We start from the raw sequence: 27285 nt of genomic DNA, 5'->3' as shown, positions 1-27285 counted from the left end.
CCCTGCGCCACGCCTCCGGCGCGCGGCGGTGCCGTCACGGCAGCGCTGGCCAGTGATTGGCTGTGGGCGTGTGCGGCGCGCAGGCGCGGGGCGGCCGATCGGCGGCGGAGCGGCCATGGATGCGGGAGGCGGTGGAGGGCAGAGCCGGGTACAGGGTGGTCCCGGGTCGGGCGGCGACGAGAAGCCCACGCCACCATGGGGTCGGGACCGCCGGGAGCAGCCCGCGGGGCCCGAGAAGGAGCAGGAGCTGGTGAGTGTTCGCCGCCTCTGCGGGCCCGGTAGCTGAGTCACGGCACGGCTGGGCCCGCGTGAGCGGCGGCACGGGACGTCATCTCACGTCACGGGGGTGGCCGGCACCCCTTCGGGGGCGCCCGTGGCGTCACCGCTGGCTTCTTTCGGCGGGGGCGCGTGACGTCACCGGCGTGAGGGGATTCCTCCCGGGGGAGTCTGGGACGTCACTGAGGTGGGGGGTGTCACTCCGGGGGGTGCCGTGACGTCTTGGGGGTCCCGCGTGACGTAGTTGACGGGTTTCTGGCCTGGGAAGAGATGGGGCAGAGGGTCCGGGTCCAGTGTCACGGGTCTGGTGAGAGGACCCCGGGGGTGTCACTGTGCCCTGGTCTCGCCTCAGCTCCTGTCACGCTGTGCTGGGCACCCTTAACGCTGTGTTCTCCTGTGCATTTTGGCAGTCCGAGGAGGACAAGCAGCTGCAGGATGAGCTGGAGATGCTGGTGGAGCGCCTTGGGGTGAGTCTGTGCTATGCTCCTCAGGAGGAGCTGTGAAGCATGGAGACCTGACTGTGGCTTCAGTCCATTTATCCCATGCTTATAGTTGTTTCTTGTGCAATGGAGATGGGCCTTGAGTAGGGCTTCTCTTTATTCACTGTGGTCTGTCCCCCCACCTTGCTGCCTGTCTGACCTGTGCCCAAGGGACCTCTGCTCTCTCTTGTGTGGGTGACTTTCTGTCCCATTGTGCTCTCCCTCCCCAGTACTTGGGCTGAAGGAGGCAGCCCAGGGCAGGGGGTGGCTTTGCTTGGAGTCATGGCTGTGTTTGAGGACTGCTGGTGGGGTGGTGATGAGAGAACCAGCCTCTGCTCCCTAACAGGCAGCTTCTGTCTGCAGGAGAAAGATACATCCCTCTACCGCCCAGCCCTGGAGGAGCTGCGGAGGCAAATCCGCTCTTCCACTACCTCCATGACCTCTGTTCCTAAACCCCTCAAGTTCCTACGCCCCCATTATGGCAAGCTGAAGGAGATCTATGAGAGCATGGCTCCAGGAGAGAACAAGGTAAAGGTTCTTGGCCCCACCATCCAGTGTGCCTATGGGGCAGTGCTAGGGCAGATGATTGTAGAGCCCTCCAGACCCAGTGGTCTAACATCAGCCTCTGTGACTTGCTCCAGGGGATTATAACTTGCCAGAGCTGTGCCTTTGCCACCTATGGTGGCTTGTGGGTGTGGGGAGGGTGTTTGTGTGCCTGGCTGCTCCTGCTTCCCTGTGCCTGGCCTGTATCTGGACCTCTGCACTCTTTCCCCAGCGCTTTGCAGCAGACATCATTTCTGTTCTGGCCATGACCATGAGCGGGGAGCGTGAGTGTCTGAAGTACCGGCTGGTGGGCTCCCAGGAGGAGCTGGCATCTTGGGGGCATGAATATGTCAGGTAAGTTTGGGTGGGAGCAGGACCTGGGGGAAGACCAAGCCTCAGGGGGATTTCCATGAGTGGTTTGGCCTGTCTGGGAAATGCCCTGACTTGCTGGGCTTATGTTCAGCTGCCCCTTTCATGCCTGCACATCCTCTATCCACAGTGATTTGCTGGCTGCAGAGATCTCACTGCCATGGCTTTTGTAATCTCTGCTTTTAGCCCTATTCCCTCTCTGGGCTTGTCTCCTGTAAGATGTTGCAGGAACATAGGGCCCCTGTAAGCAATACACAGCCCTGACTAACTGGCACCAGCTGCTTCATACCCCTGGGCTGCATGAAGCTGTTTTCTCTGGTGGTGATTGCCCTTTGTCCACACAGGCACCTGGCAGGAGAGGTGGCCAAAGAGTGGCAGGAGATCGATGAGGCCGACAAGGCTCAGAGGGACACGCTCCTCACCCTTGTCAAGGAGATTGTTCCCTACAACATGGCCCACAATGCAGAGCATGAGGCTTGTGACCTGCTCATGGAGATTGAGCAGATGGACATGCTGGAGAAGTACATTGATGACAATGCCTACTCCAAAGTGTGCCTCTACCTGACCAGGTGAGGAGGCTCAACACTGCTGGAGGGTGCCTGGTCACTCACTGGATTGAGGTTGCCCGACATGGTTGTCACCCTCATGTTTGTTCCTTCCTCAAAGCTGTGTGAGCTACGTCCCAGAGCCCGAGAACTCGGCTCTCCTGCGCTGTGCTCTTGGCATCTTCCGCAAGTTCAGCCGCTACCCTGAAGCCCTGCGCCTGGCTCTGATGCTCAATGACGTGGAGCTGGTGGAGGACATCTTCACCTCCTGCAAAGATGTGTAAGCGGACACCCATTCTCTGCTCTCTGGGGCTTGCGCCCATTGTGGTGTGGTGCAGCTCCCTGGCTGGGCAGAGTTGTGTTGGATCCTGCTACCACCTGAGCTGTCTTGGGGTTGGACTGAGACTTTTGGCCCTGAAATCAAGACAGGCAAGAGTGAGTCACCTATGGGCTGCTCTTGTGTGCTTCTAGAGCACAGCAGGTTGGCTCACTGTGTGGTGAACGTGTGTTTGTGCTGGGTGTCCTGGGGTGTGGGCACTTGTGAAACCTCTCCCTTCCATGCAGAGTTGTGCAGAAGCAGATGGCCTTTATGCTGGGCCGCCATGGGGTCTTCCTGGAGCTGAATGAGGATGTGGAGGAGTATGAGGACCTGACTGAGATAATGTCAAATGTCCAGCTCAACAGCAACTTCCTGGCCTTGGCCAGAGAGGTGAGTGTCACATCTCGGAAAAGAGTGAGGCTGCCTCCAGCTGTGACTGTCCTGGCTGCTGGGCAGTGTGACAAGATCTGGGAAGAGATCTTTCATGCCTATAAGCTTTGCCAAGTACCTCTAAGAGAGGTTGCTGTGCTATGGTGGCTGCCCTGATGTGTGCTGGCCAGCAGGTAACTCCATTCTCTCTTATCTCTGTAGCTGGACATCATGGAGCCCAAAGTGCCAGACGATATTTACAAAACCCACCTGGAAAATAACCGTAAGGGCTTGTGTTGTGTTCTCTGTTGTTCCTGACTGTGGGGTGTTCCTGGGGCTGGAAGGCCAGTGCAGTCATCTCTGTATCCTGAGGTGGGCACATGGTTTGCTTGCTGTCTTTGACCTGGTGTGGGGCAGAGCCAGCTTCCTGCTGTGGATTTGGGCTTCTCCTTCCAGCTGGTGGTGGGACAGGTCCTCGTCCCGCCATGGTGTGGAATAGCTGTGTGGCGTGGGGCTGGCAGGGCTTCTCTTGCTGCCTGCTTCACTCTGACATTGTATCCCAGGATTTGGAGGGAGCGGTTCTCAAGTGGACTCAGCTCGGATGAATTTGGCTTCCTCCTTTGTGAACGGCTTTGTGAATGCTGCATTTGGGCAGGACAAGCTGCTTACGGATGATGGCAATAAGTGGTTGTACAAGAACAAGGACCATGGTGAGAGAGTCAGCTGGGCAGGGGCTGGAGATGCCCATGGGCTTGGGGTCTGTACCTTGTCCCTTTCGGGGTGCTGCAGGGCATGGCTCCCTCTGGGCTGCCCCATGTCACTGGATACCACAAGCCCCAGGCCTGGTACATTAAGTCAGGGCTGACATGGGCTCTTCTCCCCTGGTGCTGCAGGGATGCTGAGCGCTGCAGCCTCTCTGGGTACGATACTGCTATGGGACGTGGATGGGGGACTCACACAGATCGACAAGTACCTTTACTCCTCGGAGGATTACATCAAGGTCTGTGGCACCAATCCCAGCATGGGCTCTACTGCTGTGGGGGGTGGCCCTGCTGTGGCTTGGGTATACAGCTGGCTGGGAAAATGGCTGACTTTGCTGTGGGCTGCTGCAGGGCTTGGTTCCTGCCTGGAGAGGTGGTGAGTGCCCTGTGACCCAGGTTTCTGAGCAGATCATGGCAAGGTGGGGACTGCCCGAGGCATCTTTGGGTGCTCTGGTGTGACACATCTATGAGCTTTGGGACGCTCAGCTGGATCCAGTGTGGCATTACTCACTTGGTACTGATTTGCCCGTCCCAGGGAATGATTGTAATCTGTGGTGTGACATTAGTTACTGGCTGGCAGGGAGCTTTGCACGTTGGTGGCTGGTGTGTGACAGTGCTTCTGCATTGCAGTCAGGAGCCCTCCTGGCCTGTGGCATTGTCAACTCAGGGGTGAGGAATGAGTGTGATCCTGCCCTGGCTCTCCTGTCCGACTATGTCCTCCACAACAGCAACACCATGAGGATTGGAGCCATTTTTGGGTAAGGGCCTGGCCGTAGCATCCCTGTGCTGTGCAGGGTGGTGCAGCGCCCCTCACACTGCCCTTAACTTTCTGCAGGCTGGGCCTAGCGTATGCAGGCTCCAACCGTGAGGATGTTCTGACTTTGCTGCTACCTGTGATGGGAGACTCAAAGTCCAGCATGGAGGTAGGGAGCAAAGCAGGGTTTGCCTGTAGTTCCTGCATGCCCACCTAGTTGGCAAAAGCTCCTGGGAATGCAGGGGCTATCCCGCATCTGGTTTTGGCTCCTGAGAACAAGGCTACATGTCTCTGCTTGGTACCGTGCTGTGCCAGAAGAGGACAGCCCTATGTTCCTTATCTGAGCTGTTCCCATGATGGAATTGCAGTGGAAATTGGAGGATAGGATGGTAGCCCAAATTCTCACACAAAGTGGAGAGCAAGGGTACCCGGTGCTCTTTCAAGCTGGACAGCTGTCAAAGTGTGCAGACCTGGCCCCAGGCTCTCTGCCAGCTCACTCTGTGCTGTCCCCATACACAACATCTCTCCTTCCTTCCTTCCTTCACCAGGTGGCTGGTGTGACCGCCCTGGCCTGCGGGATGATATCAGTGGGCTCCTGCAATGGGGATGTCACCTCAACCATCCTCCAGACCATCATGGAGAAATCAGAGACGGAGCTGAAAGATACATATGCGCGGTGGCTGCCGCTTGGCCTGGGCTTGAACCATTTGGGTAAGGCAGTGCCAAGGGCTCATGGGCTGAGGGCTGGGGTAGGAGCATCCCTCCACTGCTGTCCTCTAACCACGGTGCCTTCCTTGGCAGGGAAGGGAGAGGCAATTGAGGCCATATTGGCAGCACTGGAGGTTGTGTCGGAACCATTCCGCAGCTTTGCCAACACGCTAGTGGATATCTGTGCCTATGCAGGTGAGTTGGGCTTGTCGAGGTGGGGGAGGCAGGAGTGGGTCCTGGCCTCTCTGCCTGCCTATCCTGGCCCTCTGCTCCCCTCCCCAGGCTCGGGGAATGTCCTGAAGGTCCAACAGCTCCTGCACATCTGCAGTGAGCACTTTGACTCCAAGGAGAAAGAGGAGGACAAGGACAAAAAGGACAAGAAAGAGAAGGAAAAGAAAGAGAGCTCAGCTGACATGGGGGCTCACCAGGTGGGAAAATGTGGGCTGGACCTGCATCCAAGGAGCAGGATCTGGTTTTGGGGTTTCCCTAAGGCCTTTGTGTGATCAGAACTTGTGGAAAACAGCCCCTGCCCCCATCCCCTGCTCTGCCTGTCTCCTAGGCTTAGGGTTGGTGCAGAGGCTAGAACTTGGATTTTGGGCTATATGCTCCCTGCTTGACGGTCAATGCTTGTGTCCCCGCAGGGCGTAGCAGTGTTGGGGATCGCGCTCATTGCCATGGGTGAGGAGATTGGTGCTGAGATGGCCCTGCGCACGTTTGGTCACCTGGTGAGTGACACTGGGGACAGCACAGAGCTGGGAAGGGACTTGGGAGTAGAGACTGGGTCTTGCCTTGCATCTCTTTAGCCCTTGCTGGCCTTGGTAAGCTGGATCTAACAGCCACCTCCTCTCCATGCAGCTGCGGTATGGGGAGCCCACCCTCCGTCGTGCTGTGCCCCTGGCCTTGGCCCTTATCTCTGTCTCCAACCCCCGGCTCAACATCCTTGACACCCTCAGCAAGTTCTCCCATGATGCTGACCCCGAGGTCTCCTATAACTCCATCTTTGCCATGGGCATGGTTGGCAGCGGTGAGTTTGGGGGACAGCCTTGTTTGGGGCTCGTGTTGGGGGAAAGAGGGAGACCCAAGTGTGTATCCTGCTTTCTGCCTACACCCCTTCTTCCCCAGGTACCAACAATGCCCGGCTGGCAGCGATGCTGCGACAGCTCGCCCAGTACCATGCCAAGGACCCCAACAATCTCTTCATGGTGCGGTTAGCCCAGGTGATAATCCTGTGCTTGCTGCTTGTAGTGGGGAAGGGGCAGGCTGGGGTCCTTACCCTGGATGGACAGTGGTGCCCTGGAGGTGTCACCAGGCAGGGCTGGGGGGGTCCCAGGCCCCTCTGGTCTCTCACAATCTTTCTCTGCCACACCAGGGCCTGACCCACCTAGGCAAGGGGACGCTCACCCTGTGCCCATACCACAGCGATCGCCAGCTCATGAGCCAAGTGGCTGTGGCTGGGCTGCTCACTGTCCTTGTGTCCTTCCTGGATGTGCGCAACAGTGAGTACTAGGGGCTCAGGCCCCCTCTGCCTGTGGGGTGGGTAATATCCAGCCCCTGCACTCACTTCTATCTCCCCTCCAGTTATCCTGGGCAAATCCCACTATGTTTTGTATGGCCTTGTTGCTGCCATGCAGCCTCGCATGCTGGTCACCTTCGACGAGGAGCTGCGACCTCTGCCCGTGTCAGTTCGGGTAGGACAGGTAAGGAGCAGCCTGATCTGGGGCTGGGGTGCTCTGGCATCCTTATGTGACCCCAGCATTTACCTTATTCCTCTTGTGCAGGCTGTGGATGTGGTTGGCCAGGCAGGAAAGCCCAAAACCATCACTGGTTTCCAGACTCACACAACGCCAGTGCTCCTCGCACATGGGGAACGGGCTGAGCTGGCCACGGAGGAGCATGTGCCTGTGACGCCTATCCTGGAGGGATTTGTTATCCTACGCAAGAATCCCAACTATGATGTTTGAGGTGGGGGGGTGGTGGGTAGGTGGTATGGGAGGGGAGGAAAAAAAAAACATGTTTATTTCTTTTTGTTATTAAGAATCAAGGAAATAAACTGTGTGTAGACTCCAGTGCTGCCCTGCCCGGCTTGTGCGAGAAGTGGGATCTGGGCAGCGGGGTTAAAACTGGGCTTGGGGTGGAGGCCGTTGGGGAAGTATTTTTAGGGAAGAAAATCCTGTCCTGTTTCCAAAATGGGCTGTGGCTGGGGCCGGCCCCACCCGAGCTGGGTGGCTGTGGGAGGCTGTGTATGGGTGGGTGTGTGTGGGGCTGTAGGGTGTTGGTGTGGGCTGCCAAGTGGGTTGGTGTGTACAGGGGCAGAGTAAGGGCCCGTGTCCTTTGGTGCCGTGTGCATCCTGCCATGTACGAGGTGCCAGGACCGTCCTTGGTCGGTGCAGCTCAGGGGTGCCAGCCCTGGGTGCAGGGAGATGCCCGGGGTGGTCGCTACCGCCGACGCTGCCTTGCCGGCTCTCTGCCACGTGCTCCCGCACCGAGAGCGCGACGGACAGCTGGACAGAGGGAGGGCGTGGCCTGGCGCGGGATGGGGGCGTTCTCCGTCCCACCCGACGACCACGTGACAACGGCGTCACGTGCCGCGGGCGGTGCCCAGCGCCCCGCCCCCGCGCGCCCCTCCCCCGCGGCGGCGCGCGGCCCCGCCCCTGCGCGCGGCGCGGCTCCGGAAATGGTCGTGCTGCGCTGCGCTGCGGCTGCGTCGGGCCGCGCGCGCTGAAGGAGACTGAAGGTAACGGGCGGGGGCGGGGCGGGCGCGCGCCGCGGGGGGGCGGAGGGGAGGGGAGGGGGGTACCGGTACCGGGCCGCGCGCCGCCATCCCGGGCCGCGCGCCGCCGGGCCCCGCCGCGCCGCCGCCGCCACCACCACGTGGGCGCCGCCCCGCCGCCGCTGGCTGCCCCCTCCCCCCGCCCCTGCCCTGCCCCGTGCAGCTCCCGTTCGCCGCTCGGCTCGGCCCGGCCCCGTGGTCCCGCGCGGCGCTTGCTGCGCCCCCACGTGCCGGCCGGTGAGCTCCGCCGCCTCGCACGTGCTCCCACCGCCGCGTCCGCCTAGGCCCGGCGCCGCACGTGGTGCGTGCCCTGCCGCCCCCGCCCCGCCGCGCCCGCCCGTGCAGCTGCCGGTGCCGGCGGGGCCGCGGGCCATGGCCGCGGCCGGCAGTGACACGTGTCCTTGGCAGAGGCCGCCGCCGCGGGGGGGAGCGGGGCCGCCGGATGCCGCACCGGGGCCCGCGCCGCGCCTCGCCGGCACCCCCCCCCTCCCGCGGCTTTTTCCCCTCCTTCTGTGTCGCCAAGATGGTGCCGGCGCCTCCTTGGGCCTGCCCACAGCTCCGATATGGGGCCGGCAGCGGCAGCCGTCTGGGCCGCCGCCGCGGCCTGGGGGCGAGGTCGGGCTAGGGCCTGGCTGCTCCTGGGCCAGCGCTGCGGCCTGGCCCGGCCCCGCCGCCTGGGACACCCGCCCCCTCCCTTGGGGCTGAGCCCCTCCGTTGTGCAGCCCGGTCTCCCTGTCCTGGTCATCACTTGGACTAGACCTGTCTGCCCGTGGCGCCCAGGGCCCGACCTCGGGCAGAGAACCACCGCCCCGGCTGCTGGCCCAGCACAGGCCAAGGCCTGGCCTGGATCTGCGCGGGGGAGGCAGCGGCTGCCGCGACTCCTCCCGTTGTTACCCTTCCATCCTCTTGGTAGTTCCTCTTCCCGGGTCGGGATCTGTCTCGCCGCAGGCCGGCCGGGGCATTGCTGGGCACGGGGGGGGCTCCCTGCGGCGGGCTCGGGCTGATGTCTTTCCCCTGCCTTCTATTGCAGTCAGTCGAATGAACGGTCTCTGCAGGCCCGCTCAGCCGGCCCAGGTTTTTCCCGCGGGGGGGTGAGTATGCTGCTCACTCCCGGTTGTGCCGGGAGTGGGGGCTGGGAAGGCCGGGGGTGTCCTCGGGTTTCCTCCTTCTCTGTGTGACACCTCTATCCCCTTTCTGGGGTGAGCGGTGCCCAGGCTGTGCTAGGGTACACCTGTCCCAGCTACTAGATGTCTTCTGTGGTGAGTAGGGGGCTGGTGGGAGCACTGGAGGGGTGCAGCCCATCTTCTGCCACCTCCTGAAACCCCAACAGGACCCATCTCTGCTGGGATGTGACTGGGAGGGAACTTCTGATGGAGGGTCACTCTGCCATGCTAGGGTGCAGCCCCGGGGGGTCAAGGCAACCCGTGTCCCGGCAGTGCTGGCATGGCCTGGTGCGGGCTGGACGTGCCTGCTGGTGCCCGTGGCGGGCCGGGGGCTGGCAGTGTTGACGCGGCTGGGCTCGAGTTACAGGAGGCTGCTGCTTTGCGCACTCTGGCTGGGCACGGGCTCACCGGCTGCCATGGGGTGTGGGGGACCCCAAAATGGAGCAGGGTGGGGGGCACCGCCTCTTCTTTCTGCCCGGCGGCCTTTGCACTGGGGCGGGGAGAGCGGCACTGGCTGCCAAGTCCCTCCTGGGACAGCTGGAGGGTGCTGGCGGTGGGGGATGTCCATGGGCTGCCCCAGGCAGGGCAGCGGGCAGGAGCGTCGGCAGCACCGAGGGACGCAGGACCTGCTCCCTGCCCTCCCTCTGCCGTAGGCGTTTGCGGTGTGTGCCGGGGACCCAGCACCACTGGCAGGAACAGGTTTGACTGGCCAGGGGAAGCACTTAGTAGGTCAGCCGGGGTGGAGCTGGCACAGCTGACGCTGGGGTGCCGCCGGCCCACCCAGCCCCCCGGAGCTGGTGGTGGCCTGGGTGCTATTGGCAGGTCATGGGCACTGGTGTCTGCTTGTGTGGGGTGCCAAGCCAGCCTCTGTAGGGTCACCTCAGGAAGTCAGTCCTGACAGTCGGCATGGGTTCATGGCACAGCGGGGGACTCGGCTCTGCAGGATGTGGGGACCTGCCCTGTCTGGGTGGCCTAATGGTGCCCATCTGTGCCCCAGTGGGGCAGGAAGGGGTGACTGGGGGTCTGTGCCTTGTTGGGATGCTGTCCATGGGGCATGGCTGGTGCCTGACTTTACACTCATGGTTCTGGAGATGCCCTTTTTCAGGGCTGACATAGATAGTAGATACAAACCTTGGGTGCTTCCATCTCCTCCAGCTTATGCCCGTTGTCCCTCTCCCCTCAGATAGCGAGGGGATCCTTATGCACAACCCCATGAAATGAACAAAGCTCCACAGCCCACAGGAGGAGCCCCAACAGCCCCTCACCCTGCCCCTTCTCCCGGACTGCCGCAGGTAACTGGGCCTTTCAGGGTGGGGTGTCCCAGCTTTGCCCTCCCCGGCGTGCATGGGGGGCAGCGGTGCCATCTTCTTCCCTCCCTGCCTCCCTCCAGCCGACGTTCCCACCCGGTCAGACGGCACCTGTGGTTTTTAACCCGGCACCGGCCTCACAAATGAATACGCCTTCTCAGCCGCGCCAGGTAAGGGCTTTGCCCTGGGTTAGATGGGGAAATCCAGCAGCTTTCAGCCTCCTGGCCAAGTAGCCCCCACTGCTGTGGGTGCCAGGAGCCCCGCGGTGCCGGCATGTGCCTGCGAGGGTTGAGAGCACCTGCAATCCGATCTGGATGGACCACAGCCACTGCCCGGGGACCTCCTGGCCCTGGGGTGGGGGGGCAAACACCTTTGGCCAGGGATGCCCACCGAGTGACTGCTCTTCTCTCCTTCCTCCCCTGCCCCAAACCTCCCTCTCCTCCTCTCTCAGTTTCCAGCAGGGCCTCGGGCTATTCACCAGCAGGTACTAACCCGCATCTCCCAGCCCGCATGCTGAACACCCTGCCCTGACACTGCACAGAAACACCCACTCTGGGCACGAAGGAGCCGGGTAGCACGTGGGGACCTGAGAGATGGGGGACAGGCTGGTCTGGGGAAAGTGGGGGACACCCACTTGACTTTGGGGGGGTTTCCATGCAGTGTCTCCCCAGTTTTCTCCTTGCATGAAGCCTGCAGCATGTGGCTGTGCCTGTGCTAATCCTGGCCCAGGCTGCTGTTTCTGCCTGTGCCTTTCCTCTTCCTCCTCTTTCTCTCCACTTTGGGGGGGTCTCCCAAGGCCCTGCAATGCTGTGCAAAGCTCTGGACCTCTGTCAGCCCTCTTGTGTAGAGGGACTGCTGGGGATAGTTCTGGTGACATCCTTGGCTGTGCCAGTTAGGAGCCCCCCAAACTCTTCCCTGCTCCTTGTGAGGTCCCTACAGGGGACCCTGGTGGATTTGGGATGGGGGCACTGGGCACAGGGTTCTCCAGCCTCCTGCCCCCTCCTCTGCCAGCCACCCTGCGTCCAAACCCTTTCCCAGTGCGGGTAACTCCTCTCTGTCTCTTTCCCCTTTTCCCTCTGTGCGCGCTTGCTAACAGGGAGGATTCAGGTCTCTTCAGGTAACGCTTTCTCCTTGCCCCAGGGTGCGTGCGTGGACCCTCCTTGCCCACTTGTTGCCGGGCTTGAGCTGCTTCTCCTGGGGATGCTCCTGCCCGGCAAAGAAGCTGGGTTGGGATGAACAGTATGAGCCAGTGGGGAATAGCTGGCTCCATGCTCCCTGGCTGTCCAGCTCTGGCTTGGCACTGCAGGACTACAGGTCCCAGCATTCAGTGCGAGCACCGGGAGCCAGTGCGAGGCACGCCGGGACCCGCTGCTGCCAAGCTGCGTGCGGCCGTGGCCGGCTCCGGGTGCTGGAGCTGCTGGCCCCGGCGGGCTGGGAGGGTGCTGAGCTGGGCATGAGCTGGGTCGCATGGACCCAGGCAGTCCCGCAGGTGTGTGGGAACAGGACAGTGCTGGGGGGCATCTTGGGGAGTGTGTGTGGGAATGGGGGGGACTGCATCGCGGTGGGAAGTGTCCCCCTGCGCATGGGGGTGCTGGGTAGGGGTGCTGTGCTCCACCTGATGCCGTGCCCCATCTCTCCCCAAGCATTTCTACCAGAACAGGGCGCAGCCTCCTGCTAGCGCGTCCCGTGTGCAGAGTAACACGACGGCCCGGCCCGGCCCCCCTGCCCATGTGTATCCGGCTGCTTCCCAGGTGATGATGATACCCTCCCAGATATCCTACACACCTTCCCAAGGAGCCTATTACATTCCCGGACAGGTGAGGGCCATACCCTGGACCATGTGGGAGGGGGCTGGGATGGGCAGGGTTGGAGCTACGGTCTGGTTTGAGAGGGTGCAGTTGTTCTGTCTGGCTCCCTTGAGCACCCATTGATTTGAGTGTGGTATTGCCCAGCTCTTTAGAGAGGCAGCAAGTGGTGCTGGTCCTTCTCCCTGGCAGCCCTTTGAGGCCTCTGGGCCCACTTTGTGTGCATGCTGCTCCCTGCCCTGCTGCCCAGCTGGTTCACAGGCAGGTTTAGGGGCACATCCGTGGTTTGGGGGGCATGTTTGTGTTCTGCAGGAGGGGTAACTGACCTTTCTTTACCCCCATTGCAGGGTCGCTCCACATACGTCGTCCCGACCCAACAGTACCCGGTCCAGCCCGGTGCCCCTAGTTTTTACCCTGGAGCCAGCCCCACAGAGTTCGGGACTTACGGTACAGATGGGGATGTTGTTCTGCTCCCTGCTGCTTTTCCAGGCCTTATACTCCATCCTTTCTAAGCTCCCCTGCCTCTGGCCTCCCTGCAGCTGCCTGCACTCAGGAGCTGAGTGCAGGTCCCTTTGCCAGCTTACAGGGGTTGTCTCAGTGACCCCATTATAGGCTGTTTTGGGGGGCAGGGGTGTTGCCAATGTCTCAGCAGCACTGAGGGCTGCACATCATGTCCCACTGGTCCAGCCACTCCCGTTCTTTTCCAAATCAGGGCTATTTAATGTTTAACCCTCCTAGCTGAGGGCTGGGGCAGACTTTATCCCCTGTTCCCCCTTGCTCACCATCAAGGTGAGCAGCTTAGGGTTGGTGACCCCCCTCAGTAGCCTGCTCCTTAAGGAGCTGAGCTTGGAGTGCTGGGGCCACTCCATGCCTGCCCTCTCCCGGCGCTGGGGAGCAGTGATGTGAGCAGCTCCCCCCTTTTTCCCCCCGCTCGCATGTGGCCACCCGGGCTGTGACTATATTTAGGCTTGGTCCTGGGAGGCCCGGCAGACACAGAAATGTGAGCCGAGGCCTTCGACCCAGCACCAAAGCATAAACTGGGCAGAGATGGGCTTCTCCTGAGCCAGGTACGTGCCCGTCCTTCCTACTTCCTTCCCTCCTGTGCTGGGGTCCACCTAGCCCTTTGGAGGAGGGAGATGGTGCCCAGCAGTGGTCAGCTCCTGCGCTCTGGGTTGCTTCTTTGTGCCCAGTGCTGGGGCATCCCTTTGGCTATCTGTGTGGGTTCCTGGGATGGATTTGTCCTCTACCTCTACTTTGGAACTGTGGCTGTTCCTAGGGGAGCTGGCAGCAGTGTGCCCCTTGCCCCCAAGGCTATATAGGTGGCCTGGCGTGGTGTGCCCCTGGATGGGTGAGATGGGCTGGTCTTTCTGGTGCTGAGGGCTGGGCAGCTTGCAGGCTCCCTCCCTGGCACATCCCAGGTTGCAAGGCTCATCTGGTTGCCCTGCGTCCCTGCAGGGCAGAGCAGAGGGGTCTGTGGCTTTGGGACAAGGCAGTCACCAGAGCACCATGGGCAAGTTCAAGGCTTGGCGCAACTGTGAAGGTGCTGGAGCCGGAGGGCGCTGGGGCCCGGGCCGAGCTGTGCCTGTCCCAAATCCTCATGGCACCGCTCTGGGGTGATGCATGCTGGGGTGATGCATGCGGATGCCCTGGGAGGAGCAAAGCACCTCTCGGGGCTGTGCCAGTCACTCCTCTGGGCTGGGCTTGCCGTGGGCTCAGGCTGCCCAGGGATCCAGAGCCCCTCAGCCTGGGTGTGAATGGAGGGTGCGGACTGGGCTGCCTGGTGCCGCCCTGGGGCTGGTGCTGGCCCTGGGGAGATAAGGGTGCCTGCAGGAAGGCAGCTGCCTGTGGAGCCAGGACACCCGTACCCGGCATGGCTGAGCGTCCCTGTGGGGCCACCGATGGCATGGAACTGGTGGGCACGGCGGGTGCCCTCGGGGCCTGGCTGGGTGTGGGGATGGCGCGGGGACGCTCTGCTTCACAGGGAAGGAATTCAGTCAGGCCTGTCAGGCGGGTTGGGACAATCCGGCCCGGATGCAATGGGGGTTTGGTGCAGAGCAGCACAGGCTCCCCACGCTCCTGACAGACCCCTGCGTTTGGGGGATCAGGCGGTCCCCTGGACGGACGTGCAGGATCTGGGTTGGCCAGTCTGACGGTCTGTCCTCTCCTCCAGCGGGTGCTTATTACCCGGCTCAGGGGGTGCAGCAGTTCCCGGCAGGGGTCCCCACTGCGCAGGTCATTGTGAGCCAGCAGCCACCGATCCCCCCGAAACGAGAGCGCAAGACGGTAAGGAGCCATCTCCCTCCAGGCATGGGGGCGGGGGGGGGGGGTTGGCTGGTGTTCAGGAGGGGACGGTGCCAGCCCTGGGTGCCTGCAGTGTGCAGGATGGGATGTGGTGCAGCACGCCAGGGAAGGGGGGCCTGGGCTGGGGGGCTTGGTGAGGGGCTGGGGGGCACGGTGGATGCCAGCGACCTTGGCTGTCCTGGCCAGCAGCATTATGCTGAGTCATGGCTCCTGAGGGGTGGGGGTGCCGTGGCTGCCAACTGCTGCCTGCTCCTGGAGATGCCGGCACTCGGAGGCCTCCGTATGGGGCCTATTTATAGCAGGGAGACGGCTGCGGCGTGGCCCTGCACCCGGGCAGGGGGTGCTGCTGTGGAGGGGAGGTGCTTGTGTTTCCTCAGCAGAGGGGCCTCGGTGCCCCTTCGGCTCTCTGCTTGCTGTCCTGGGAGCAGGTCATGAGTGGGGTGGGGAGAACAAGGCCTCTAGCTGCTCCCACCAGAGTCCTGAACCCATGTGTCCTCCCCACTTCCTCCTCCCAGCAGGGTGCTCTGTGGCTCCTGGTGCACCTATGGCAGGCATGTGACCAGTGAGCCTGCAGACATATGCACTGTGCTGGAGTGGCATGCAGCTTGCCATGACTTTTGTGTGCCAAGGCTGGTCCCTTGTGATGTCCCTCAGGCAGAGAGGGGTCCCCACAGCTCCTGTGCCAGCATAGTGATTCCTTGGGATACCTTGACCCCTGCACATGAGCATTGACCTGGGGACACGGTGCTGGCTGTGGCTGCCTGGCATGATAGCTTGCAAGGCATCAGGACAGGCTGGTGTCTGTAGGGCACCGTGCCCTGTGTGGAGGGGTGGTGGCACCTGTTGGTACCCAAGCTGCATGTGGCCAGGGCAGGCACAGCAATGAAGGAGCCTCACTTGCCTCTCCCTTCAGAGAAGGGGGTGTCCTGAGGGTGTCTGGCTTAGGAAAAGGGGGTGGCCCTTGTGCTGTTTCCCCCACCCTGCTAACAACTTTACTCTCTCTGCCCTGACCCGTGCAAAGATCCGGATACGAGACCCCAACCAAGGCGGCAAAGATATCACTGAAGAAATCATGTCCGGAGCAAGGACCTCATCCACTCCCACCCCTCCGCAGGTAAGGGGGCCTCCCTGCCTCGGGTGGTGGGATGTTTACAGGGCCCTGCTGAACTCCCTCTTTCCTCCCCCCAGGCTGGAAGCGGTTTAGAGCCACAGGCCAACGGAGAGACCCCCCATGTAGCAGTTATTGTCCGGCCAGGTAAGTGCCTTCACTGTGTGCTTCCAGGATCCCTGATGTTGCTGCATGGGGCAAGATGCCAGCCCTGCCATTCCTCAGCTAACCTGGGGCTTGTGGGGTCAAGTGCATTCTCTACGCGCCTAAGGATTGGTGACCCCATGTTTGGTCCAGAAGAGTTTATGGGGCTGACTGTTCATGCCAGCATTTCTGTGGGCACTGGAGGATGCCTGCTTCCTGTCACCTGTTTACGGTGGGGGTTGGCACATCTGTCCCTACCCCTCCTGCAGACAGAGGGCTCAGAGGGTGGTGTGCTGCATGAGGGGGGGATTGGAGAGCCCCTCAGTAATACCACCTACCTTGCAGATGACCGTCCGAAGCCTGCGCTGGTGGTGAGCAAGCCCGTCTCCCTGGAGCCCAGCAAGTCAGCATCCCCGTCACCTCCCCCTCCCCTCATCCCCGAGGTGGAGCCTGTGGTGCTCTCGGCCATGACGCTGGTGCCAATGGAGCCCCCCATGGATGCGGACACTAAAGTGGAGCTGGGCGAGGCGCCGCCCGACCCGCACAAGACGTTTAGCGCCATCACTACAGTGCCAGGGGCTGTGGAGCTGCCCCTCGTGCCTGCGCCCGACATGGATACAGTGGCTGTAGAGGAGGAGGAGGAGGAGGAGGAGGTTGCCATTCCCCTCCCAGAACCCACCCCACAGGCGCCTGTGCTCACTGAGGCACCACTGGCACCTGTTGTTCCCCCGATGCCAGCAGTGCCCCTGGTGCCAGCCCCACTGTCGCCACCACCCGTCATACTGCAGGCCCCTGAAGCACCCGCCAAACCTGCCTCCCCCAGCCCCCCACCGCCCCGGGAAGAGCCCTGCCCCGAGCCTGCTGCAGAGGCCAATGGGGTCTTGGAGGAGGTGCCCGAGCTGGTCCCTGAGGCACCTGTGTGCCAGGCAGTGCCGGTACCCGTGCCAGGGCCTGTGCCCACCCTGGACTCCCCCATTGCCCAGCCTGAAGAGCTGCCCGTACCCAATGGGATGGAGGGCACTGGCAAAGCAGAGCCAAGCGAGGAGCAGCCTGAGTCAGACGTCAGCCCCATCTCAGAGCCTGAGGAGCCGGCCCAACCTGGCACCCCTGCCTCACCCCCAGCAGAGGAGGAGGAGGAGGAGAGTGAAGGCCCTGGTGAGGCCCAGGAGCGGAGCTCGAGCCCGGCCCCTGCCCCTTCACAGACCTTGGAGGCGGCTGCACAAGGTTGGGATTGCTGGGCTGAGGTGTTGGGTGATGTATTGAGGTCACCCAGGTGTGGTGCTAGGCATAGGAAAGGAGGACGGGGTTAGGTGACCCAGGATGTTTGAGTGTAGGGTGCTGGGGGTGGGGTACAAGGTGCCCATGGATGGCAAAATGGGGAAGTGCAACCACGTACAGGAGTATGTGGTGTGTACAGAGAGGGGGGTGTGTGCTGTGTCCTGGGGAATGGAGTGCCACGGGGGAAGTTTATTTTATGTGATACTTTCTGTGGGGATGGAGGACAAGTGTATTGGGGTAGTATCTGAGGGTTGTCCCTAACTGTCCAGGGACACAGCAAGGTGCAGGGGGGATGCAGAGCTGTAGCTGTGTGGGGTGCTGTGTGTAGGGGTATGCAAGTACACAGGTGTGACTGAGGAAAGTGGCGTGCCCTGGGGGTGTGCTGGGGCAAAGATACATACTAATTTTTTTAAGCACTCTGCATATGAGTATGGGGGTTACATAGAAGTGCTGGTGGGAGGATGGGGGAGATGGGCGCACAGGTTGTGTTCATATGGAGCACTCTCTGCAGGGACATAGGGGAGCTATAGGAGGATGATCTGGGAGCAGATGTGCTTCTGGGGAGCACCTCTGTGTGGGGTGCTGTGTAGGGGTGCCAGGGAGGGGAGTGTATATGGGGGCAGAGGTATGTATGGGGATGTCCCCCTAAGGACGGCCCTCCAGAGGTATGTGGATGTTGCAGGGATGCCTTGAAGAGAATGGGGAGCACTGTGCTATGGAAGAGACACAAATGGGGTGAGGAGGCACACGGTAAATTGGTGTGCAGCAGTCAGATGGGGAGAGGTGCGAGGTGTGTCTTTATGGGGTGTTTTCTGGGCAGCAGAGTGGCTCGGTTGGCTGTGTGTAGGATCCACAGGGCTGCAGATGCCCAGGTGGGTACATGGTGTGTTTGGGTAATGGGGGCTGTGATGGGAGCAGGACTACATCCTCATGTGGCAGGCCCATCCTGAAGCTCACCTGGTGTTACTGGAGCGTTGCTGGTGACCCTGAACTGGTGTCAGGGTACATGGGGGACTGGGAGGGTTCCTGTTACCTTCATCTCCTTGCCTCTCCTCCCAGTCGCCGTCTCGGTGCCAAAGAAGAAGCGGCGGATGAAGGAGCTGAACAAGAAGGAAGCAGTAGGTGATTTGCTGGATGCCTTTAAAGAGGTGAGTGTGCCAGGGGTATCTGGGAGTTACCCTGTGTCTCATCTTCTCCCATGATGAACTCTGTTTTGTGCCATTGTGTCTGGGCCACTGATGCTTCATGATGGTAATGAGGATCTGAGGGGGGACATGGACGCCTGGGTCTGTGGTGAAGGGGCAGGACCAGGCTCATGGGATGACTGCTGTTCCTCCTGATGCAGTCTCAGATCAGTGACAGTGCCTCAGAGACAGAGAACAAACCCCCCACGTCCACTCCTGCCGGTGAAGTGGAGGACATGGCCCCTGCCCGTCCACAGGAAGACTCTGAGGAGACATGGGAGGAGAAAGAGGACAAGCTGGCCCCAGAGAAGGGCAAGGCTGCTGATCAGAAGTACCGCTACAAGGAAGGTGAGATGTGCCTTGGCCCAGGCCTCTGGTGGGAGCCTTTGCCTCTGCACTGAGTGGTGGGGACGGTGGGGGTCACTTGGTCCAGCTGTCCATGCTCCCTCCCATCTTGTCCTTGAGCCTGGCATGGGTTGGAGAACAGAGGTCTCAGTGTGAGTGTCCTCGGAGGAGACAGGCAGCTGGTGGCATCAGCCTCCAGCAAGTAAGCAGTGTCGTGCTCAGGGCACACCGGGCTGGAGTAGCTTTGTAGTTGTCTACATCCCATCTTGCTGGTCCTTGGGAGGGCTTGGACTTACCGCAGCTCAGTGTGGAAGATATGGGACAGGCCACATCAAGGCCTCTTTTTCCCCACTGCAGAGCAATGGAAGCCACTGAACCCTGAGGAGAAGAAGCGCTATGACCGGGAGTTCCTCCTGGGGTTCCAGTTCATCTTTGCCAGCATGCAGAAACCTGAGGGGCTGCCCCAGATCACGGACGTGGTGCTGGACAAGGTTGGTGCGGCCCTGGAAATAGGGGAAGTGTGGGTGGTGGCCAGGTGGGGGTCTGGATCCTGTTGTGCCTTGTCAAGGCAGGGCAGGCACTTGCCTGCTGTGCTTGGGGTCTTGTTGAAGCATCTGCAACAAGCCTTGAGCCTTGGGGGTTGGTTTGTGCGGGGCATCTCTGGGGCTTTCTTTCCAGTTCCTTGTCCCGGCGCTGAGGCTGGGGGATGGATCCATCCCACTCCTCTGCCCCCCGGGCATCCTCAGCCCTGTGTACCTTTGCAGGCCAACAAGACCCCACTGCGGGCGCTTGACCCCATCCGCCTCAGTGGCATGAACTGCAGCCCCGACTTCACCCCCTCATTCGCCAACCTCGGCCGGCCCGTCATGGGCAATCGGGGCCTGGTGAGTGTTTCCTCTTTTCACCCTTGCTGTCCCCCTCCGCCTGTCTGTGATGATCAAGCATTTGAGCCACTGTGTCTGGGCCACTGATGTTCATGATGGAGCTGAGGATCTGAGCAGGCTGATGGGGACACCCTGGGAGCTGGCTTGGCTGTCCCAGAGCAAAGAGCTGAGTTTGTTTTCCCTGTGCCAGCCCTCAGGGTTGGGTCCCCGCCGCTCCCAGCAGAGCCAGAGGAAGGAGCCCCGCAAAATCATTGCCACTGTGTCCCTCAATGAGGATGTTAAGCTGAACAAGGCTGAGAGGGCCTGGAAACCCAGCAGCAAGCGTGCTTCGGAGGAGGAGGATCCTGAGAACATCAAGACACAGGTGGGAGCTGGGAGCTGGGGTGGGTGGTGGGAAGGCAGGGGAGAATGTGCCTGGCTCTGGCTGACCCTGCCGCCCATGCAGGAACTGCTCCGCCGTGTCCGCAGCATCCTCAACAAGCTGACACCCCAGATGTTCCAGCAGTTGATGAAGCAGGTGATGGAGTTGTCCATCGACACGGAGGAGCGGCTCAAGGGTGTTATCGACCTCGTCTTCGAGAAGGCCATCTCGGAGCCAAACTTCTCTGTTGCCTATGCTAACATGTGCCGTTGCCTTATGGGGGTGAGCAGGAGCTGGGGAGTCTCTAACTGAGCTGGCAGGGCTTTTTCTGGGTGCCTTGGCTGAGCTCAGCAGGCCTTTCTGTGTGAGGTGGGATGGACAACCACGTCAGAGTTGTGTCAGGTGTAAGGTGTAGGGTGTAGCATGGTTGTTTCCTGGTTTGAACAGTGCCTGCACCTTAGCTGGCCTTCTTTTTTGGGAGACACGACTCATGCTCATTGCCTGGGTTGTGCCTCTCCTTGCAGCTCAAAGTGCCCACAACAGACAAGCCCACGGTAACTGTGAATTTCCGCAAGCTGCTGCTCAACCGCTGCCAGAAAGAGTTTGAGAAGGACAAGGATGATGACGAGATCTTTGAGAAGCGGCAAAAGGAGATGGACGATGCCAGTGCTGTGAGTTGGGGTGGGAGCCTGTGGCTGAGGGCTGGTAGGGGTGTCCTCAGGGCAGCTCTAGGCTCTGAGCTGCCCTGCTGTACCTTCCCTGCAGCCCGAAGAGAAGGCGCGCATGAAGGATGAGCTGGAGGAGGCGCGGGACAAGGCCCGCCGACGATCCCTGGGCAACATCAAGTTCATCGGGGAGCTCTTCAAACTGAAGATGTTAACGGAGGCCATCATGCATGACTGCGTGGTGAAGCTGCTCAAAAACCATGATGAGGAGTCTCTTGAGTGCCTTTGCCGCCTGCTTACCACCATTGGCAAGGACTTGGACTTTGAGAAGGCCAAGGTACTGCGTGTCCTGTGCTGCCTTGTGTGCTCTGCCCTTGCTTTTGGGAAGGGTGTGACCGTGACTCTATCCCTCTATAGCCCAGAATGGACCAGTACTTCAATCAGATGGAGAAGATCATCAAAGAGAAGAAGACGTCATCCCGAATCCGTTTCATGCTGCAGGATGTGATTGACCTCAGACGGGTAAGGCGTGTAGCCTGCTATTGCTTGGGGACTGTTCTCTGTCCCCTGCTTGTTCCCATGGAGCTGTTCGCTGGTGTCCTCTTGAGTGCCAGCAGTCCATGCATCACTGGCAGGGGAGAGGTGGGTGTGTAAGCTGTGTCCAGCCCCAAAGACGCTATGCTAGCCCTCCAGCTCTTGGTTAGCATGGTAGTGTTAGTGGGCGTAAAGTAATTGCAGCTGTTTAATACAGGGGGCTCCAGAAATTGAGCCCTTCTGTGCCAAAAGCTGCCACAGAATATGAGGAGCTGTGATGGCCAAGGCAGGAGAGTGGCCTGAGGCTTTGAGGGTGGGATGGCTAGGAAGAGGGAGTGTCTCTGTCTCCATCCTCCAGCCAACTCAGTACCCTCTTCCTTCCTTCCCTGCCCTCTGCAGAATAGCTGGGTGCCACGGCGAGGAGACCAGGGCCCCAAAACCATTGACCAGATCCACAAGGAAGCAGAGATGGAGGAGCATCGGGAACACATCAAAGTGCAGCAGCTCATGTCGAAGGACAAGAGGAGAGGTCCCCCAGGGCCATCCTCCAGCAGTGAGTGGCTGGGCTTGGGGGCAGCTAGGGCTTCCAGGGCTGGATTGAACCCACTAGGCATTGCTTGGGCTGTGCCTTATGTCTGTCCCCCTTGTACTCAGGTGCACGCGGGAGCTTGGTTGCAGATGATGGCTGGAATACTGTGCCCATCAGCAAGGGCAACCGGCCCATTGACACCAGCCGGTTAACAAAGATCACCAAGGTGAGGCTGGGAATGTGGTGTGGCAGCTCAACAGCTTCTTGGCCTGGATCCTGCCCTGGTGTGGGATTCAAAGCTGACTCTGTCTCTCCACCTGCAGCCTGGATCTATCGACTCCAACAACCAGCTCTTTGCACCAGGCGGGCGGCTGAGCTGGGGCAAAGGCAGCAGTGGAGGGTCTGGCGCAAAACCTGCAGATTCAGGTATACAGCGTGGGGGCTGGCTGGGAACTGTGGGACTGGGTGGGAGGGGGGATCCTGTAACGGGGAGGTGCCGAACTCTGAGACTCCCCTCTTTTCACACCCAGCATCTGATTCAGGGCGACCAGCCACAAGCACCTTGAACCGCTTCTCAGCGCTCCAGCAGTCAACCCCTGCTGAGAGCCTGGAGTCCCGCCGTGTGGTGCAGAGGTGAGGGGCCAGTTGGGCCATGGCTGTGTTGGTCTGCAGCCTGGGGCGGCACCCCTGGAATTGGGCAGTGGTGGGTCAATACATGGCACCTGTGCTGGAGTAATCCCCTGTGGCAAGATTGGGCCTTCGGCGAGCTCAGAGTCGGTGGTGACTCCTTGTGGCAAAGAAGGCTGACTCTCCACCCTGGACTTGTTTGGAACCTGGGGACCACACCTGGGTTCTTGGTCTGGTCTGGGGGCCTTGAGACCAGACAGGGTGGAGGGAGTCCCTGGAGGCTGGACTGCAAGGTCCCCAAGGAGAGCTGGGGTTGAGTTTATTCAGGAGGTATGGAAAGCAAAAGGGTAAGACCACAGTCTGCTGCAGGGGGAAGGTCTGGTCAGAATGGGGTCAGGCTCTCCTCAACTGTGCCAAGGGACAGAGCAAAAGGCAAAGGGCATGAATTGTAACTGGGATAAAACAGGGAGAAGTGTTCTCCACTGCAGGTGGTCAGGTGCTAGAAAAGGCCCTGGAAAGGTCCGGGATTGGAGTGGGATAGCCTTGCCTTCCCAGAGCTCTGCAGTCTGGTGTCAGGGAGGGTGGTGATGGGCTCTTCACACTGTGTCTGTCTTCCACCCAGGAGCAGCTCCAGCCGTGACAGGTCAGAGAAGGCTGGGGACAGAGGGGAACGGGAGTCACGTTCAGAAAAGGGCAGCGACCGCCTGGAGCGTCCTGACCGGGGGGAGCGGGCAGACAGGAACAGGTCTGCCCTCACCAAGCGGAGCTTCAGCAAAGAGACAGAGGACAGGAGCCGAGAACGGGAGAAGCAGCGTGGCTCCGAGGCCGTGCGCAAGGCTGCTAGCATGTCGGAGGAACGGGACAGGAGCCGAGAGACCAGTGAGCAGGAGGGTAGTGGTGTCTTGGGGACCTGGCTGTGCCCAGGGGCTCTGCTGGGCCTAGCCGGTGCCTCATCCTTGCTCTTGCCTTGCAGATAAGCAAGAGCCAGCAGATCCTGCAGCATCTCCCAAGCCTGCGCTGTCAGAAGAAGAGCTGGAGAAGAAATCCAAGGCGATCATAGAGGAATACCTGCATATCAATGACATGAAGGTGAGAGGAGGGGGTGGTCAGGCAGAGCACCAGGTGGCCCCTGTAACACGCCATTCACTTCTGTGGGCAGTATACCTGCTGGTCAGAATGAGGAAGAGGGGAGCTGGGACTTGCCATGGGGCAGCACTGACCCCTTTTTCCCCACAGGAGGCCCTGCAGTGTGTACAGGAGCTGGGCAGCCCCTCCTCGCTCTACATCTTTGTGCAGAACGGTATCGAGTCCACACTGGAGAGGAGCACCATCTCCCGTGAGCACATGGGGGTCCTGCTGTGCCAGCTGGTGAAGGCGGGCACGCTCTCCAAGGAGCAGTACTACAAAGGGTGAGGGGCTGGGGCAGCCTAGACACAAGCTGGTATTTGCTGGGTTTTGAACATGGTTGGCCCTGCCCCAAGCAGGGCTCATCACTGGGACCTCCTGAGGTCCCTCCCAGCCAAGGGCAGGAGGGCTGCTGGATTCCAACAGCCTCCCTCTGCGCTGCAGGCTCTGGGAGATCCTGGAGATCGCAGAAGACATGGAGATTGACATCCCGCATATCTGGCTGTACCTGGCTGAGCTCATAACCCCCATTTTGCAAGAAGAAGGCATCCCTATGGAGGAGCTGTTCAGGTGAGAGCGCTGCCCATCCACAGGGCTGCCATGGGGTCCCAGGAAGGCTCCTGGGGGAGGTAGCTCAACCAGGTCTCTTGTGCTCTGCAGGGAGATAACAAAGCCCCTGGTGCCTATTGGGAAGGCTACCACGCTGCTGGTAGAGGTGCTGGGCTTGTTGTGCAAGGGCATGGTAAGTGCTTGGGGCTCATGTAGCTGCCTTGGGGACTGGCAGCGTGCTTAGGGGGCAGGTTGGCAGGCAGGGACTCTGAACTACCCTGCCACCAGAGAGATGTCAGGGGGAATCCCTTGCCACATCTGGGTCATGGGGGTGGCATGGCCAAGCTTGCAGTATCCCCTTCCCTGGAGATGGAGGGCATGGGGTGCTGATGCTGGCTGTCCTGTAGGGCCAGAAAACCGCAGGCAAGCTGTGGCGGGACGGGGGCCTGAGCTGGAAGGAATTCCTGCCTGAGGACCAGGATGTCAACAAATTTATCACAGAGCAGGTGGGAGCTCAGTGGTGGTGAGGGACAGAAACAGTCCCTGCAGGGACCCTGGAGGGTCCTGCTGCTGGGAACATGGTGTTCATGCTGACTGTAATAGCTCATCTCTGCTGCTCCCACAGAAATTGGAGTACACAATGGGGGATAGCTCGGACACACCGAGCTGCAAAGAGCTGACCTCGGAGGAGCTGTGCAAGCAAATGGACAAACTGCTGAAAGAGAACCCGAACAACCAAAGAATATATGACTGGATTGAGGTGAGGTGCAGCACAGGCACGTCCAGGGGCTCCCTCCCAGCTTCCCCTCACCTCACAGCCCCTCTGCTCTCCCTCTTCTAGGCCAACCTGAGTGAGCAGCAGGTCTCGTCCAACACATTTATCAGGGCCCTGATGACATCTGTGTGCCACTCAGCCATTGTCTGTGAGTATGAGGGTCAGGCAGGGGGGTCCCCTTGCCCCCACCGCCTGCTTCTTATGCCCCATCTCCCTCAGTTGAGAACCCCTACCGCGTGGATGCCCTAGTGATCCGCAACCAAGCCAAGTTGCTGCAGAAGTACCTGCGGGATGAGCAGAAGGAGCTCCAGGCACTCTATGCCCTGCAAGCCTTGGTGGTGAAGTTGGACCAGCCTCCCAGTGAGTGTTGTGGGGCAGGCAGGCTGAGGGTTGGGGTGGCAAGCATGTTACCACCCCAGCAGTGTGGCTGGTGGCTGGGCAATGGCAAAGGTCCCTCTTTTGTCTCCCCCTAGACCTGCTGCGGATGTTCTTTGATGCTCTCTATGATGAGGATGTCATCAAGGAGGAGGCTTTCTACAAGTGGGAGTCCAGCAAGGACCCAGCTGAGCAGCAGGGCAAAGGGGTGGCTCTCAAATCAGTGACAGCTTTTTTCACCTGGCTCCGGGAAGCCGAGGATGAGTCAGACAACAACTGAGCAGCCATGAGGAGGAGGAGTAAGAGGGCAGAGAGAGTGGGGCACTCCTGGGAGTGACTCCATCCCCTCCCACCTGTGGTCCCCCTGGACTTGCTGATGCAAGGTCCAAGGGACCCGCTCTGCCCCCTGCAGCCCCCCTCTCTCTTTTCAGTTCTCCTCTCCCTCTTCCCCACATCCCGGTTCTGTTTGCGAGGCCTGTACTGGTTTGTCACGATGATAATAAATGGATGCTGGTGGAGGCGGCTATTGCGGTGGGTCCCCTCAGGGTACCTCCCCTCCCCTCTCTCAGCACAGGCACACCGGGTCTTTGGGAGCAGGGCGCAGAACACCCCTGGACTCATGTCATGGAGAGGGAGGGCAGGATGGGGACATAACTTTTCCCTCCTCTCCTCCCTTGTCCTTCCTCCTCCCCACTTCTTGCTGAAATATAGAGAGATTATATATATATAAACTTATTAAATTTGGTTTGGGGACAGGAGCGTGATTTCTCCCCCTCCCCTGTCCTCTCTCTATTCCTCCATCACTGCCTGGACCCCACCTCTGTGGTTTTTTATTTTAAATATAAATCATTCCCCCCCAGCTCCTGCTCTGACACCTGGGGAAGGTGCTGGGGAGGAGGGAGGGGTGACCCCTTCTGTCTGGGCCAGGCTGAGCCCCTCCTCCCTCCCAAAGCCCCTATCCTCCTCCCAAACGTTTAAGGCCACAATTGGGCAAGCGACAGGGCGGCCCCCATCCGCGTCCCCTGTATTTATAGAGTGCCGGATGTGATGAGCCGCATGTGTAATTATTAAAACAAGGATTCAAGTACTGGTCACGTGAATTTGTAAATAATTTTTTTTCCTTTTTTTTTTTCTTTATGGAGTATTTAATTGAAGATTTAAAGGCATCTTTTCACCTTAAAACTGGAAATAAAAGAACATTGCTAAATAATGCCCCGTGTGCCGCTCTTGCCGCCCCATGTCCTTTGAGCCTGGGCTGGTGTGGGGGTGCCAGCCTGGAGCCCAGGCAGGGGCCAGCCTCATTCGGCACCCTGAGGCAGACAGTAGGTATCCCCCACCCCAGGGCTGGGAGGGTGGCAGGGGGATGTGCCTGCAGCAGGGACCCCCCTCTCCAGCTCTGCTTGGCACAGGGTGTTCTATGGTGGAGCAGGCAGCCCTGCCAGCACCCTGCCTGCAGAGCAGAGCCCCATGTCCCCAGGTATCCCATTTCCCATGGGCACCAAAGTGGCAGGACCTGCGTGCTCTCCCTGGTCTCTGCTGGGAGATGGGTGCTGTGATCCCCTCATACAACTTCCATCTTGGGGGGGCTTTTTCTCTCAGCACCTTCCAGTCTTGGCTTGCAGATAGGGTGGAGATGGGCAAGACTGGGGGCCCCCAGTGGGGTGTCACTCTTGGGACTGAAGGCTAGTCTTTGCTGCATTGGGCTGCCTCTTGCTGAGTCACACTGGCCATGGCCCAAGGGAACAGAATAATTAACTGGAGGCTGTTCCCCAGATTAGAGGCTGATCAGTCTGAGCTGCAGCCCTGGCAGCTCTAATGCTGGGAAGCAGTTGGCATAGAAAGGCCAGCAGGGCCAGAAGGGCGGCTGGGGGCGATACTGGCCAAAAGCTTCCCCCTTCCCCTCAGTGAGTGAATAAAGGAGGCCCTTGGGCTGTTGGGTACCTTGCTTGCCAAGGGACAGGGTGGCACCCTGGCAGTGCCCCTCTGTGCCAGGGAAAAGGTACTGCAGCATTAATCGCCACCAGTAGGTTTCAGAATGAACAGAGGTCTGGCTGCAGGTTAACCCCTCAGCCTGGCACCAGTGCTGGCCTGGATCTCTTGATGTGGTGCCCAAAGCCTGCACCCCCCTGCCCTGCACCTAGGTCAAGTGAGGGGGTCATTTGTCATAGCTGTGTGCTTCCCCCCCTACTGCCATCCCCTTGGAGCAGTGTGAGGGGGACGGGCAGGGCCAGAGCCACAGGCCCCCTTTCACGGGCAGGCCCGGGCTGAGGGGTCCCTGTCCCTGCCCCGGGGGCTCTGGGGGCAGCGGGACCCAGGGCCGGGCGGGCCGGCGC

General features: G+C 60.4%; 2 protein-coding genes and 2 non-coding genes across 7 annotated transcripts; all 4 read left to right on the top strand.

The window, feature by feature from the left end:
• Nucleotides 1-60: 60 nt before the first annotated feature.
• Nucleotides 61-7118, top strand: PSMD2 (proteasome 26S subunit ubiquitin receptor, non-ATPase 2). Its single transcript, XM_005146946.2, has 21 exons — nucleotides 61-250; nucleotides 687-743; nucleotides 1119-1283; nucleotides 1531-1652; nucleotides 2012-2236; nucleotides 2334-2492; nucleotides 2777-2921; nucleotides 3123-3183; nucleotides 3464-3610; nucleotides 3794-3900; nucleotides 4292-4419; nucleotides 4497-4584; nucleotides 4964-5126; nucleotides 5217-5318; nucleotides 5406-5551; nucleotides 5765-5848; nucleotides 5979-6147; nucleotides 6246-6340; nucleotides 6493-6619; nucleotides 6702-6820; nucleotides 6902-7118. Exons 1-21 carry the CDS (start codon nucleotides 116-118, stop codon nucleotides 7082-7084), a joined length of 2727 nt encoding a protein of 908 aa, XP_005147003.1. The 5' UTR covers nucleotides 61-115; the 3' UTR covers nucleotides 7085-7118.
• Nucleotides 7119-7774: 656 nt separating this feature from the next.
• Nucleotides 7775-26039, top strand: EIF4G1 (eukaryotic translation initiation factor 4 gamma 1). Of its 4 annotated transcripts, none has more exons than XM_034064310.1 (33): nucleotides 7775-7857; nucleotides 8924-8984; nucleotides 10240-10348; nucleotides 10447-10533; nucleotides 12007-12180; nucleotides 12516-12615; nucleotides 14339-14451; nucleotides 15491-15583; nucleotides 15658-15724; nucleotides 16067-16945; nucleotides 18059-18147; nucleotides 18345-18531; nucleotides 18886-19019; nucleotides 19275-19412; nucleotides 19603-19776; nucleotides 19858-20055; nucleotides 20298-20444; nucleotides 20539-20775; nucleotides 20856-20960; nucleotides 21372-21525; nucleotides 21627-21727; nucleotides 21825-21927; nucleotides 22044-22134; nucleotides 22751-23007; nucleotides 23102-23217; nucleotides 23365-23537; nucleotides 23698-23823; nucleotides 23914-23995; nucleotides 24210-24308; nucleotides 24428-24562; nucleotides 24644-24725; nucleotides 24797-24937; nucleotides 25051-26039. In XM_034064310.1, the coding sequence occupies exons 3-33, from the start codon at nucleotides 10274-10276 to the stop codon at nucleotides 25230-25232; spliced, it is 4839 nt and encodes a 1612-aa protein (XP_033920201.1). In that variant the 5' UTR covers nucleotides 7775-7857; nucleotides 8924-8984; nucleotides 10240-10273; the 3' UTR covers nucleotides 25233-26039. The 4 variants fall into 4 exon arrangements, with proteins under 4 accessions (XP_033920201.1, XP_033920202.1, XP_033920200.1 ...); XM_034064311.1 differs by having other exon boundaries at nucleotides 19293-19412; nucleotides 22032-22134; nucleotides 25051-25232; XM_034064309.1 differs by having other exon boundaries at nucleotides 22032-22134; nucleotides 25051-25232.
• Nucleotides 18193-18269, top strand: LOC115946177 (small nucleolar RNA SNORD66). Its single transcript, XR_004080287.1, has one exon. It is a non-coding gene; the product is annotated as a small nucleolar RNA SNORD66 (small nucleolar RNA).
• Nucleotides 19453-19529, top strand: LOC115946178 (small nucleolar RNA SNORD66). The gene has a single exon (XR_004080288.1). It is a non-coding gene; the product is annotated as a small nucleolar RNA SNORD66 (small nucleolar RNA).
• Nucleotides 26040-27285: the final 1246 nt, after the last annotated feature.

The sequence above is a fragment of the Melopsittacus undulatus genome, chromosome 6, assembly GCF_012275295.1.
Source record: "Melopsittacus undulatus isolate bMelUnd1 chromosome 6, bMelUnd1.mat.Z, whole genome shotgun sequence".
NCBI lineage: Eukaryota > Metazoa > Chordata > Aves > Psittaciformes > Psittaculidae > Melopsittacus > Melopsittacus undulatus.
This window is presented reverse-complemented; position numbering and strand designations above follow the sequence as displayed.